This window comes from Balaenoptera physalus (assembly GCF_965194825.1).
Source record: "Balaenoptera physalus genome assembly, chromosome: 2".
In the NCBI taxonomy this organism is placed as follows: Eukaryota; Metazoa; Chordata; class Mammalia; order Artiodactyla; family Balaenopteridae; genus Balaenoptera; species Balaenoptera physalus.
Genome location: NC_138883.1, coordinates 50670719 through 50685462, shown reverse-complemented (window position 1 = coordinate 50685462; position 14744 = coordinate 50670719). Strand labels below are relative to the sequence as shown.

Below are 14744 nucleotides of genomic sequence, written 5' to 3'. Positions count from 1 at the left end.
AATGTAGAAAGGGTTTTACGGTAGAATGATGAGGGGGAGAGGGAAAAAAGTATACTGACTTACCCTCTGCTAAGACAAAGCATGACTCTGTGTATAAACCGCTATGGAACTGGTACACAATAATTGAGGAAAATAATTCTACTTCTATGCTTGAGGTGGTGATAAAGTCAACATACATTTTGGGCTCCACAGGATTTCCAAATAATAAATTCAAAGACTTCACATTTAAAACTCTGAATAGATCATAGCTTAAAAAACTTTAGGTTTAAATATCCCCATATCTGATTCTAAGATGTAATATTGACAGTATAGACCATTCTTAGCATGTTATAAACTTCCTCAGTGATTTGTCTGGATTCTCCAAATAAGGGGGAATTACAGGTTTTTTTGTCTCTGGTTAGGATTATGTCTCCAGATTCCTACACCACCGTATGGAAGTTACACTAAGAACCCAAATAGGTAAATGTGAGAATGATATATGATCAATTTCCCCAACTCATGTAACACAGATTTAAAAAAATAAAAGTGAAGGATATAGCTTTACTAAGATCCAGTTGTACTGTTCCTGTAGGATCTTCCAGAAAAAATTTTCCCTAAAAAAAATAAAAGAAGTATGTCCACATTTATGCAAAAATGAATACTATGACAAAAGAATTAAAATACCGACAATTTTGACAACACAATATAGTAGACAGTACAGTGGATTTTTAAAAAATCAGTAATTCCTAGTCTAGGCTTTTCCATTTACTAGTCTGGTGACCACAAACTAATCAATTAATTGAGACTCGGAGTCCTCATAGGTACCTAGACAATGACCACTGCCAACCAAGAGATGACCGGAGGGATACTCGCTGGCTGCCATAAGAGGGGCCTCAGAGAGCCAACAACAACTCCCAGGGAGCAGGATATGGTCTGCAGCTTTGATTGTTTAGAAACCCAGTACTCTCTGTTCAACCAGAGGTCACTGGGGGACTAATTTCAGGCTATGCAAACTGGTGGCCTGTATAAGACACTCCTTCCTGATGTCTACTCAGGAAACCAAATGCAAAAGGAAAGGTTACTTGGTGACTGAGGTAGCCACTTTCAATGACGAATACGCTCCCATGCCCTCTGTAAAAATCCTATATGTAACTGACATTTCATTAATCTGAAGGCTGAAAATAAAAGTTGGATGCTTATCAAGTTCAACTTACCTCTTTTAACTGAGTTATCATTCCAAGAATAATCACATCTCCGATCTTAGTTGTACTGCCCAATAGGGTTTCTACTGTCTTAAGCTAAAGTAAAACAAAATAAATTCTTAAGGACTGAAAATATGTTCTTTGAAGAAACTAATCTTTTTACAAGTAAGTAAATTTTGAGCGCACATTTTAGTATTTACAACTATTTTACAGTAGAAAATCAAATAAAACTTAGAAAATATAATTTTATCCTACAAAAAGCTAAAATATTAACTGATGATGGCTTGGAAGAATTGTGCCTAAAGAAACACCATATCAACACAGGCCCTAACCAATGACTGAAGTTTCATACCATATTATTTTGAATAATAATAAGTATATTTATCTTTAAAATGTAAAAAAAGAATATAAATTTTATTTATTTTATTTGGTCAGTACCTCTTCAGTACCTGAAAATTAGTGGGCTATTTAAAAAGTTATATTCTACTTTTATTTAGTATTTTGAAAGGCTGTCATTATTTACATTCTCAATCTGATCCTTATTTTTTATCAGAAAGTTAAAGGTAGTAATAATTGGGGCATTATTTTAAAAAATCCTTTCTGACCCTTTTCTATACATATAATCCTAAGTATATGTTAATACACACATATATAATTTATAAACACATAGCCATACAGTTTGTTTTATTGCAAAGATGAAATCATATTATTTGTATTATTCAACTTAACTTTTTAAGTTTAATATATCTTAAACATTGTTCCATTTAACTATATATAGATACACTTCATTCTTTTTAACTGGGTAGAGATATCTATAGTATATATACAACAATTTACCAAACAACTTAAAGGACATGATCACATCATCCCATAATAATCACTGTTAACATCTGATATTGAAGTTCCTCTTTAAAAACATGAACCTCAAGCAACACAGGAATACAATGTTCATTTTAAACAGTTTTAAAAAATGAAATACTTAGGGATAAATCTGAAGAAAAGATATGTAAGACATGTATTCTAAAAACTGGCTTAGGTAAAGATTTCTTAGAAACAATACCAAAAATATGAGCCATAAAAGAAAAATTGATATGTTGGACTTTAACAAAATTAAGAACTTACGTACTTCAAAAAGACTGTTAAGAGAATAAAAAGACAACTTACAGACTGGGAAAAATATTGCAATTTGCAATCAATCAATTAAAGCAACACAGGAGTAAAAGCTGTAACATTCATGAGGACACCATATTTGCAGTTTGCAAAGGGAGAATGCCATATAGGGACTATAGTTGGTGGTTTAAATAGATAATATACCAGCAGGGATACAGAATTAAACAGCTTGGCAAGATAACAAGAACAATAAATTATTTAGCTAAGCCCTAAAGTTACTCTGGCAAAGAGGAGAGGTGAAATAATGCTTCTGGGTTGTGGGTATCTGAGTTACCATAGGAAACCTAACATATACAAGAAAACACATAGACAGTCATTTGTAGAGAAATATAAATAACGTCAATTTCCAAAACTCAATACAATTTTTTTCTCCAACAAAAGTTAAAAGCAGAAACTATCAAACTCTATAAATGTTTTCTCCTTATGGTGCTGCCATCAAACATTAAGTTAAGCATTATCTAGTATTATCGTTTTAGTAGCTATCAGACAGCTCATCACCATGAATTCTGATCTAACATAGTAGAGGACTGAATGAACCTCAGCAGAGGCTGGGCCTCTTCAGAAGCTATTTGGAACCCCACAGAAACGGTGGGTCCTAGCCAGAAGGAGCTAAGGACTATCCCCCAGCAGGGCTCTGTGTGCTGGAGGGGGAAAAAAGCCACAGATGGACTGACGGTGACCAGGTGTGTTGCTGGAACAAAAGTGATGGTGCTGTTTGGTATCCACTTTCTGAAGTATTACAGTGGAAAGAGCACACACGGCAGAACACATCCTTCCTCTCCCCAGACAACCCCGTGGCCTGTCTGTGCTCTCTCATGCATTCTATAAATGTGGTTTCCTTAGTGCCTTCAGTAAAATTTTCACTCCAACTGATATAACATGTCTCAGCTGAACAAGTGTATGGGGGTCACTAGAGGAATGGGCTGGGCAAGGAGCAGCATTTCAGAGTATGCGTGAGGGCAGGAAGGGTAGTGTTGAGGGTTGGTCAGCAAGCCAGTGTATCATCCGGCAAATGGACCAGGAGGACTAGGGTTCTGTCTTGGTGGCCAGAGACCCAGGACACAGGACATGGACTTTACCAACAGTGGGCATGCACAGGTCAGTTAGCTAGTTAAAGTGTTATCAGTGGTTAATTTTCATTTAAAATTCAATAAATTAGAATTAAGCAATAAGTATTAAACTTGTATACATACACCCCCCTAAATAACTAGGATAACGTTCTAACCTGGAATTTGCTTCCGCTTTCATCAGGGTGAGAACCTATCACTGGAGGAGTAAATAATTCATGTCTGTGGGTCCTCTAGAAAAAAGAAAGATTCACATGAATTACTGAGGCAAACATTTAAAACTAAGATTCATTAAAATAGTGCCCTGACAAAGCACTGTCCTTAAACTAACGTTACTATTATTTATTCTCAACAAATTTGAAAATCTACATAGTTGAATGTACAAATATCTAGAAATGTAATTTGTTTAAAAAATCATTTTAAGACTTTTTTTTAAAAAAGGTCTATCGTGTACCTGGCAGTAGTGCACTCTGGGCTGAGGATATGAAGACAACAAACCAAGGTGTCAACCTCAGAGCACAGGGGTCAGTGAGAATGAAGTGTCAACAGGTCACAATACAACAAAGGACCCTGAGCAGAAGGGGCCATTTAACGAGATCCTAAATGATAAAAAAGACTTTGCTAGTAAGAAACAAAAGGAGGCTGAGACAAGACATTTCAGGCAGAGGAAGGGATGTGTCACAAGAAAGAGTTATTAAGAGTAAAGGAGTATTCAGGAAGTGATGTGAAGCTTAGTACAGTTGGATCATGAAGTGCACAAGGCAGCACGTGCGACAATGCAAGAGATGGGTTGGAGCCTCTATTTGGGAAAATGTCCCTCCCCCACTGTGGTCCACATAGTTTAGGTAGGGTTGGTGCCCTTCCCCCTCCAGACAGACCACCAAGGCCTAGCAAATCAAAGTACTCCATCCCCTTGGCCAGTGATTGTTTCAGGGTTGAGCAAGTGCCTGAAGCCTGGCCAATAGGAGACAGATGCTAGAACTATTGGAAAAGAAGAACTCTCTAAGAGTTTCCAAGGCTACTAGTGAGTGGCCATCTCTGTCACCTCATAGGAAGAACTTGTTTGAAAGTAAGATCAATTTTTTAAAATTGCTGGGAGATGGAAAGAGGTAGATGCCTCATGACATTGTGTGAGCACCTTGATCCAGCCATGCTTGACACAGCTGGACCTCTAGACTTCTCCACAAGCCAAGAAGTTCCTTTTTCTGTTTTAGCCAGTTTGAGTTTTTGTAAACTCTAATAAAAGAGTCCCAACAATACAGACTTTGTATGCCAAACCAAGAAGTCTGTCTTATAGACAATGGAAAACAACAATTTTGAAGTAGGATGATAAAATCAGATTTGCTTTCAGGAAGATAATTGCAATAAAAATATGCATGGACTAAAATTCAACCCTTTTAATGAGGCTCGGGAGGGTTTAGTGATACCCCCAAATAATATCATAGGCTTTAACACATAATTTTTAAAAAGTAAGTGGTATTTACTGAGCATCTTCTCTGTGAAAAGCACTACGCCAAAGGTGGCAGAGGAAATAAACAAGGAGTGTGCAGTCTGACAACAGGGACACACACCCCAAATGCAAGGCAGGGCCAACTCTAGTAAGTGTCATAGGAGACACACTGAGTAGTCAGTGGGTTGAAAGCAGGAAGAGGACTTCCCTGGTGGTCCAGTGGGTAAAACTCCGCGCTCCCAATGCAGGGGGGGCCCAGGTTCGATCCCTGGTTGGGGAACTAGATCCCACACGCATGCCGCAACTAAGAAGTCTGCATGCCTCAATGAAGATCCCGTGTGCCGCAACTAAGACCCGATGCAACCAAAATAAATAAATAAATATTTTAATTAATTAATTTAAAAAATTTATAAAGCAGGAAGAGACTGCATCCAACTGCAGATCAGGAAGGGCTTCAGAAAAGAGGAGGAATCTGAGAAGGCCCTTCCAGAATTAGGAGGGTTTCAACAGCAGAGATAAGAGGGAAGAGCATCAAGAGAGTGAATAGTATAAGCAAAGTCACAGAAGAAGTGGAAGAAACAGACACAATATTTCCATGTTTCAGTTTTGGCTCCTCTACTTTTCAGAGGGAAAAGTACAGATTAGGCCAAAAACGTGTGACAGGAAGATTTGTATTTTTAAAAAATATTTATTTAGTTGGCTGCTCTGGGTCTTAGCTGTGGCATGCAGGATCTCTAGTTGTGGCATGCGGCATCTTTTAGTTGTGGCATGCGAACTCTTAGTTGCAGCATGTGGGATCTAGTTCCCTGACCAGGGATCAAACCCAGACCTCCTGCAGTGGGAGCGTGGAGTCTTAGCCACTGGACCACCAGGGAAGTCCCAGAAGATCTGTATTTAATCCAGTAGGTAGTAAACTTCCTTGAAAGACTTGTGAGCAAAATCATGGCGTGATCAGCACTAAACTTCTGGAAGATTAACCTGGCAACATTATGTAGGCGATGGAGGCAGAAGAGAATAGACATCCTCAGTGCTCATTCTCCTCAACCCTTGTTCAGTGCTTATTCCTGCTGACCACCCTCTCCTCACTGAAACCTCCCTGTGCTTCTGCTACATAACACCACCCTGACCTAGCCCCCAAACTCTATCATTCCCTTTTCCATCATCTCTCAGGGGCTCATCCCTGCGGTCCCATCTATTACTCTAGGCAGATGCCTCCTAAATCTCTCTCTACCCAGATCTCTTTCTTTAGCTCCAGATGTACATCTCACCTGATATCCTACTGGCAACCTTAACTCAAATGTTTGAAACAGAACCTGCCATCATCTTCCCCATTCTCTTTTTCCTATTTGTTAATATATTACCATTATTCTATCCGTCCACTCTCTCAGGCTCAAAACCTTAATCATCTTTCAGTCTTCACTCTCTCCCTTCTCTTTCATGTCCAATCAGTCACCATGAACTATGGCTTCCACTGCTCCAGGACTGTCCCCTCTTTCTGCTCCCCTTACCTTCCTTTATTCAGGCTATCATTTATTCCAGGACTAATACCACAGACTCCTGTAAGTCTTCTCTCATACTCTAATTCATCCCAAAATCAGCTGAGAGAGGAAGTCCTCAGGGAACCGCTGTAAGTGAGTTGCTCTGGTATTTTAAGGCTCCTTGTACCAAGAGAACAGAGTCCAACTCCGAAGAGTGGCATCCAAGGCAATCCCATGATTTAGTTGCCACTTGACTTTCCAAACTTATCCTATGCTACTCCTCTTCACAAGCCTTCCTCTCCACACAAAGAAGGCTGATTGCTCATCATTTCCTGCATGGAGTCCACTTTTTCCTTTTGTTCTGTCTTTGTTCACACTGTTCACCACCTTCTCCCCATTTCCACAAGATCAGAGCAATCAAGGCCCATGTCAAATGCCATCATTTCCTTGAAATGATTTTTCTATAGAAAGCATTCTCTTTGTATTATATTTCTTCCATAGCATGTATAAAATTCTACTTCATATTTTATTTATGCAAATGTCTTTAACTTCATAGACTATAAGTTGCTTGAAAGTAGTATAGTGCAGGAGGCAAAGGTTGGGCTCCAGAGTCAGACTGACTGGATGCAAATCCTGTCCCTACTTACTAGATGTAACCTCTGGGCTAGTGACTAAACTTCTCCAGGTCTCAGTTTCCCCATCTGTAAAATGGGAATAACAGCATTTATACATACATTGATGTTATGATGATCAAATGAGGTAATGTCTGTAAAGTGATAAACAATGCCTGGCCTATCAAAAGCACTTAAAAAATGTTAGCTACGATTTTTATCACCATCATGATTGCTAAAGTACAAAAGTCCATCCTTTAATTATCCCTGAGTCTTACCTAAGCTGAAACAGTCTCTTTTTCCCCCTCCGACTTACCTGGTGCAAAATTGTGTATCGTTCACGAAACAGCTCTGCTTTATCTCTTGCTGTCCCAAATAAATTTGGTGCAGGGTGGTTGGTCATTAATAAACTAGGAAAAAAGGAATGCCTATTTATGACTATCATAATACACAAAGGTAGATCAGAAATGAAACAGGAGACTATATACCTTCCAAAAAAAAATGTACATTTGAAATTAGCTTAACATCAATAGATGGCATACTTACGGAAGAAATTTTTTTCTTTCTGAATTGTACACAAGGCGTGGGATATCAAATGCTCCTATGATATTGAAAATATGTTCTCTGAAAAACAACCCACAAAAACATACCTGATTTACTAAAACATAAGTATTCCAAGTGAACATGAAAACTTGCATTATAACCTTATGTCATATACACATACTTTTCACAGATCATGTACACAATTTCTTGCAGTGTCAAAAATAATATGGGGGTAAAGTTTTTAGCCTGTGCATTTTCCTCTCAGAGATGAGAAAGCACTGCCACTACTCTCAAGCAAACAAAAAATTTAATCAACTTCTAATTAAGAATGTTATCTGTTGAAAAAGAACATTTACATATAAAATAGTCACATCTTAAAGAAATCTCTCCTAATATGTACTCTTTTTATAAGCTACAATATTATTAAAAGGTATAATTCATTTCCAACAATTTTTTAATCCAAAATATCATGCAAAAGTGACCCAGGAAAAGATGTAAAACAGAAAAAGAACCCCCCAAATTCTGCCCACATCCTTGACACCTATAGTGTTAGAGAAGGATAATTCGTAAAATAATTTACCTTCAGATACTTTTTATATCATAACCATGTTTGAATGAGGTTAAAAAAAATTCACAGCACTATTGCATAAATATTCCAACTTAAAGAATCTTCCCTAAAATTATATCTATTTCCCAAAATGAAAACGGACAAAAAAATGTCATGCTAGTCTGTTGGTAGCACCTAGTACAGAGTAGCAGAGAACCAGTGAACTTGAAGTAAGCCTGATTCTAGACACAGCTCCATGATTTTCTAATGGGTCAATCTTGGAAAGTTATTTAACTTACCATGCTACTTATTCATCTATAAAAATGAGAGCCTCTCCCTTGTGCTATGATATAATGCCTTTCTGACAACTGGAGTTGCAAAGATCATTTACCATTCAGTCCCTACTCAACCTCTATATTGGCTGACTGTAGCATATGAATAGCTTGACAGAAACAACAGGTAACTTTAATGCCTATTTTAGGATTATAATCCTTATACTTTGATATAATCGTTTTGAATTTCTATTGATGGCTCTAGGAGCAAGTACTCCAGTATCTTAAACAATGAGTTGGCAAGGATAAAATTTAAATACCTCAATTTCTCTATTTTTTAGCAGCTCTAATAAGTTCTGACTGGAAAAAGATTAAAACTACTAACCAAAATGAGTAATGACTCCTTTCAATTATCTCCATTGCCCCAAATAGGAAAAAACTGTCAAAGTTAAGACTGTCTCTATCCATTTTCCCAGATGTTTTCCTTTCAGTTAAACCCTGTGAATTTGGAAAGAAGTATCATATTCAAAGGAGGAAAGGAAAGAGGTTTATCTCAGGGAGATAAAACCCAGAAAAATTACTGCAACATAAATTCCTAAGCTCTAACAGCATGAGACAGGGTAAAAAGTCCTAAAGCTGAGGTTCTACCCTCCTTTGCTGTTCACCATGTGACCCAAGTTAAGTCACTGAACTTTCAGGACTCGGCACTTTCCTAAGAAAAAAAGTAAATTATACCTCTGAATAATCAGTTCAATCCACCTGCAGCATATAGAATATTAAATCAAATCAGTTGGGTAAGTGGCAAAAGTTTGTCATGGTACAAACAACACCGAAATCTCAAATTCTAGGATAAAAATAGTAAAGATGAGTCATTTAATATTGAGTTTTATAATGTAAGCTATCACTTAAAAAACAAAAAACAAAAAAACTAGGGGCTTCCCTGGTGGCGCAGTGGTTGAGAATCTGCCTGCCAATGCCGGGGACACGGGTTCGAGCCCTGGTCTGGGAAGATCCCACATGCCGCGGAGCAACTGGGCCCGTGAGCCGCAATTACTGAGCCTGCGCGACTGGAGCCTGTGCTCTGCAACAAGAGAGGCCGCGATAGTGAGAGGCCTGCGCACCGCGATGAAGAGTGGCCCCCACTTGCCGCAACTACAGAAAGCCCTCGCACAGAAACGAAGACCCAACACAGCCAAAAATAAATAAATAAATAAATAAATAAAATATGGTTTTTAAAAACAACTAAGAAATAACCATTGTAGAAAGGTGACCACTGAGTATTTCCCCAAGAAAATAATTTAAAATAACCACTCAACAACACTTCCAACATGGGGAAAAGGTGAATTTTTCCACATACACAGTTTCATCTACTGAGTGACTGCATTCCTGGACTGCTGCTTCCACTACGGACCGTTCGATCATGTTTGATGACACTGAAAAGAGAAGTTCAAAGTTAAATTTTAAAAACAGGCATAAAAATTAGCTCTTTCCAAACACAGCTTTTTTCCTGAAAATAATCTGCAAACACTAATCCCAAGATTCTCATTACATAGATTTTAGGAGGAAAAAAGCGTTAGAACAAAAGCCGTATTTCAAATACCTTAATCTTCCACGCTCAGATACACTTAGAATACCTTAATACACAGTCAAATGCCTTACTTTTCTAAATATTGTTAAATAATATACATTCAGGTATACAAATCCTTCTGTAAGCTCCTAGGTTTAATATGGTTACATTAGTATAACTTTTCATCACAACTGCTATGTTTCAGTAGGTATGATAGTAACAGTAATAACAATAACAGCCACCACTTATTAAGCCCTTAGTAAACGTGTGGCACCATGCTCAGTAGTTCACAAGCATTATTAGATAGATGTCCTATAAGACTGCTGTTCATAAGCCATGTCTTACAGATGGGGAAAGTGCAGCTCCAAGAGGTCAAATAACCAGTTCACGAACATAATTGGAAGGAGTAGAGAGCAATACAAACCGGAGTCTGATTCCAGACTGGGTGCCCTTAACCACTGTGGTATGTTCTCAGGCAAAATACCATGTACCATCTTAAATTAATGTATACTAATTTTCTAAATTTAATCATTTTCTAAATTTCCAACTGTAAGGAAATTTTTTAAGCAAAGGTATATTTAAAATTCTGCCTTTAGAAAAGTGAAAATGAGATATAATAGCAATTTCTCCTCTATTACAGAAAGTGTTTCCTCCTGTTTAACTGAAGAAACTAGCATCTTTACAACATATCAGAGCAAGCTACACCCACTTCTCTCCTTCAGTGCTCTAGAAACTGGACAATTTTTTTCTAGAAGAGCATTTCTCTTTTGTAGGCCCATGCTTATGGTAAAAGGCTAAGTATTTAACAAAAAGATCCCTTAAGAAAGGCTGAAGCAGGAAGGGAAAGTTATTCTTGCTTACTTACTCATTTTTTCCCCCTCAAACATTTAAGAGTACCTAACTTAAGTAAGACAAAGTAATAGGCAGAGAGAAAAAAGTGACCATAAAGGAATCAGAGGGGAATTCACAAAGGGGAAGAACTGTAAAAGAGTCTCTGGGAATGCCCCAAGGTTCCAACAGAACTAGAGGTTACTCCTTGGCAAGAAGTGCTACCAGGGGTATGTCTCATACCACCGGGACATTCAGTACTGAATCCTCAACTTCAACTTAAATCTATAAATCTAACTGAGGATGTAGAGCTATATGAACAATTTAAGAGCTGTCAGAAAATGTTACTTACAGGGTTGCTTTTCAACTGCATCGATGATCTTTTCCAGTGCATCTTCAAGCTCTACTTCATTGATAGACTGAAGAGCTTCTGTGAGGTACTTAATAGCTTCACTGATAAGAGAGATTGGTAATTAAGGTTAAAAGTTTTATGCCAAAATCTGGCAAACACTCATCAATCTCGAATTGAAATTAAGATCCACTCACTCCTCCCTGCAAGCAGTACTCTCCTTTCCTGTGCTTTCTGAACAAATTCTTCCTCCTATCCCCTGCCAACATAACTGTTCTTAAAGCCCCAAATCACATCCTTCTTCTAGGAAGCCTTCCTAGACCAGCTCTACCTGCTGCAGTCACCCTTTCCTTCTGAAATTGTTAAAAAAAATCTCACTTATAGATACCTTAGATCTGCTGTATCACATTAGCCTTGTACTATTTATTACCTGACATTAACAAACTCAGTCTGCTTCAATGTTCTGAACATAACAGACACCTAAATACATATTTATTAATTTGATAATGCATTTGCTTAAGTTCCAGTAATTTCATCAGTTCTCAACTGTAAAATAAGAAAAAAATTAGGCTAGAAAAAACTCTGACATTCGAATATAGTCATAGAAGTAATAACACTCACTAAAATCACATGAATCCCTCTCACCCCTCAAAAATCAATAAAGCTGACAATTTTTTTAAAAATCACATGAATTCCTGATTTAAATACCAATAATACTCAGAATAAACACTGTCTACTTAAACAATTTGCTAATTCCATGCCATTCTTTATTTGTAGGCCACAGCTTTACACTTTGCATCAATATTATTGTTATAGTCATCGCACTAAATGTTCTATATCTTGGGTTGCTTATTGTTTCATGTGTGGGTGTCACAGCCCTCCAATTTATTATAGATGATGCTTCTTGAGAAGGGGAACTGTGTCATCCTTTGGCAGAGTGCTAAGCACACTGAAGGTGGTCCACAAATACTTGCTGATTGAGTCCCTAAAATCACACACGTATTAGGTGAATCTTGGGAGAGCTCTTAGTATAGACCAAAGTCATACAGGATCTGGCTCCCGCCAAATCTCACTAGTCTCACCCAGTGTCTCTGGCTTTCCTGGTGCTCTCCTGCCTCAGGGTCTTTATATGGTCATCCCCCCGCCCACTCTTCACCTAGTCAAGTCCTGCTCATCCTTTAACACTCAACTCAAACCATTCCTTTTTTTTTTTTTAAACCATTCTTTAATGAAGCCTTCTTTGACTCTAGAACTGTTTATACACCTGGTTATACGCTATCATAGCACTTCCTTCCTCAGATCCTTTTCATAATTGAAATTAAATAATTGTGAATTATTTAATATCCATGGTAGACAGACTTCTAAGATGACCCCTAATAATCCACACCTCCTGGTATTCACATCCTTGTGCAATCGCCTCCCCTTGAGTGTGCGTTGGACCTAGTGACTTGCTTCTAACCATAGAATATAGCAAAAGCGATGGAATATTTTACTATATTGTAGTTTTAAAAATAAAAATTTTAAAGCAGCAAGATGTCACTTTCTTGCTTAGGTTACAAAAGACTGTGACTTCCATTTACTAGCAGACTCTCTTGCTAGCTTTGATGAAGTAAGCTGCCATGCTGGGCAGGCCCAACAGCCAGCAAGGACTGAAGCCCTCAGTCCAACAATCTTGGATGAACTGAATCCTGCCAATCACTGAATGAACTTGGAAGCAAATCCTGCCCAATTGACTCTGAGATGACCCCATCCGGACTGCAGCCTTGTGAGACACCCTGAAGCTAAGGACCCAGCTAAGCCTACCTGAATTCCTGACCCACAGAAAATGTGAGAATATAAGTGCCTGCTGTTTTAAACTTCTAAGTTTGGGGGTAATTCGTTATGCAGCAATAAATATTAATACACTATCTGTCCCCCAACCTCCGCATTGTCTCACCCTCTCCTACTCCCTTGCCCCAGCAGTACTTTGCAGCTAATAGATTTCAGTGTATTTCTGACTGAATTAATGAATGACAGCTCAATAGTAGGTCAAATTCTAAGTGAAAATAAAGAAAAATTAACTCATCAATTGGTCGTATTTTCAAAATGTGGGGAATCAACTGAACAAAATTTATTATTGTCTCCTAGAGCTTATCCACTCTTGCACCTGTTCACCACTAACCCAAAAGTAAGGTAAAAGTCCCATGAAACTTATTACAAAAACGAACAAAAAAACCTCTACACACACAAGAGCAATCAAAACCTGGTACAGAGAAGTGTATCCCGTCCAGCAGGTATTTACATATGTAAGTACTGTATTCTTTATATATAAAAAAAGCAGATTTAATGAGAAAAATCTTGGAAAGGATCATTCTACAAGCCGTAGAAAACACGGATATGGCCAAAGAAGCACAGAAGTTCTAAAGGAAATCTAAACAAACAAACAAACCAAGAAAACCCAGAAGACTTAAGAACGTGCTTTAAACTACCCACTTCTTAACTCTCCAGGAATTCTCTCTCCGGAATTCCCTCTCCGGAATAATACATGATCCAAAATTGGGAAGGCTAGCAAGGCCCACAGTTTGTACAACATATCTGACAGCTACCGACATACAATGGGCTTTCCCAGGTCTCTCGTTCGCTGTCTCCGTAACCACGTGAGCAGCGCTGTTAGGATTCCCAATTAGCGGAGGCAGAGACTAAGCTGGCTGAGAGGCGCCCAAACACAGTGCTAATACACCGCTGCTGCGACACCGACAGCCGCTTCTGCGGCTGTCTGGCACGTGCAGGAGGAGACCCTCATCCCTTCCGCGAGAAACTTTTCGACTCCGCGCGAATGTCGGGGAACTTAAGAAGGCATCGCCAGGTCCCCCTTGCTTCTTAGAACTCTTTCAAGGTCTCTGTAATTTTAAAGGCCAAACCCCCTCCTGGCGCGCGGCGCGTCCCGCTGCCCCGCACGGCGGCCTGGCCCTCCCCTCCTGTCCCGCCCGCTGCCCAGCCCACTCACCCCCGGAGCAGCAAGCCGCGCAGCTTGAAGGCAGAGAGCACCCTGCTCCGCAGCCGCTCCGGCGCCATGTTCGCTTTTTGGCGCCACGGCTGCGGCCCCGCCCCTTCCCGGGCGCGCCCCGCCCCGTCTCTGTCCTGGTCCCGCCCCAGACGCGCCGGTTCTCTCTGCCACTGCTCCTCCTCCCTCAGTGCGCGGAGACTTCGGTGTCGCACTCCTGGAGAGCTGCAGTCCCGCACCCACTAGGCTGCAGAAGAAGGCGACCCTGCACTGCTCTGTTGCTCGGAGACTGAAGAGGGAGGGCGTCCTTCCCTGGTGTCCGGTTGGGAATGTGCTTCCCTATCTCAAATGCTTCATTGAGCCACTTAGTACTCTCAACGCTACCCTCCACCTTCCGTGACTCCGGTCGGGCTCCTCCCGGACCCCGGGGCCCTTGTGTACTTACGTTCTCTGCTTCACACAGGCTCTGGAAATGCTTTGTGTCACCACAGGGTTTTCCCCGACATTCACTCGAAGCTGCTACACATCACGATCATTCTCACCCACCCCGCTTTTTATTTAAGTTGCGGGCTTCCTATGCACCATGTACTATCATAAGCGTTTTAATGTATTAATTGATGTATTTCTCCTAAAGCCCAATGAGTTGTGTGCTGTTTTTTAACATCCTCATTTTACAGATTAGAAGAGTGAGACACAAA

General features: G+C 39.5%; 1 protein-coding gene across 1 annotated transcript in view; it reads right to left on the bottom strand.

Annotated features, from left to right (window-relative positions):
- POLE2 (DNA polymerase epsilon 2, accessory subunit) overlaps window positions 1–14166 on the bottom strand; it is a 28672-nt gene extending 14506 nt beyond the window's left edge. Inside the window, exons 1-9 of the mRNA XM_082452313.1 lie at window positions 14050–14166; window positions 11067–11167; window positions 9677–9752; window positions 7504–7581; window positions 7274–7367; window positions 3577–3651; window positions 1194–1277; window positions 545–593; window positions 64–138 (exon numbers count right to left, since the gene is read on the bottom strand). Of these exons, the coding sequence (XP_082308439.1) occupies window positions 64–138; window positions 545–593; window positions 1194–1277; window positions 3577–3651; window positions 7274–7367; window positions 7504–7581; window positions 9677–9752; window positions 11067–11167; window positions 14050–14117 (700 nt within the window). The 5' untranslated portion in view covers window positions 14118–14166. The remainder of the gene's footprint in view (window positions 1–63; window positions 139–544; window positions 594–1193; window positions 1278–3576; window positions 3652–7273; window positions 7368–7503; window positions 7582–9676; window positions 9753–11066; window positions 11168–14049) is intronic.
- Window positions 14167–14744: the final 578 nt, after the last annotated feature.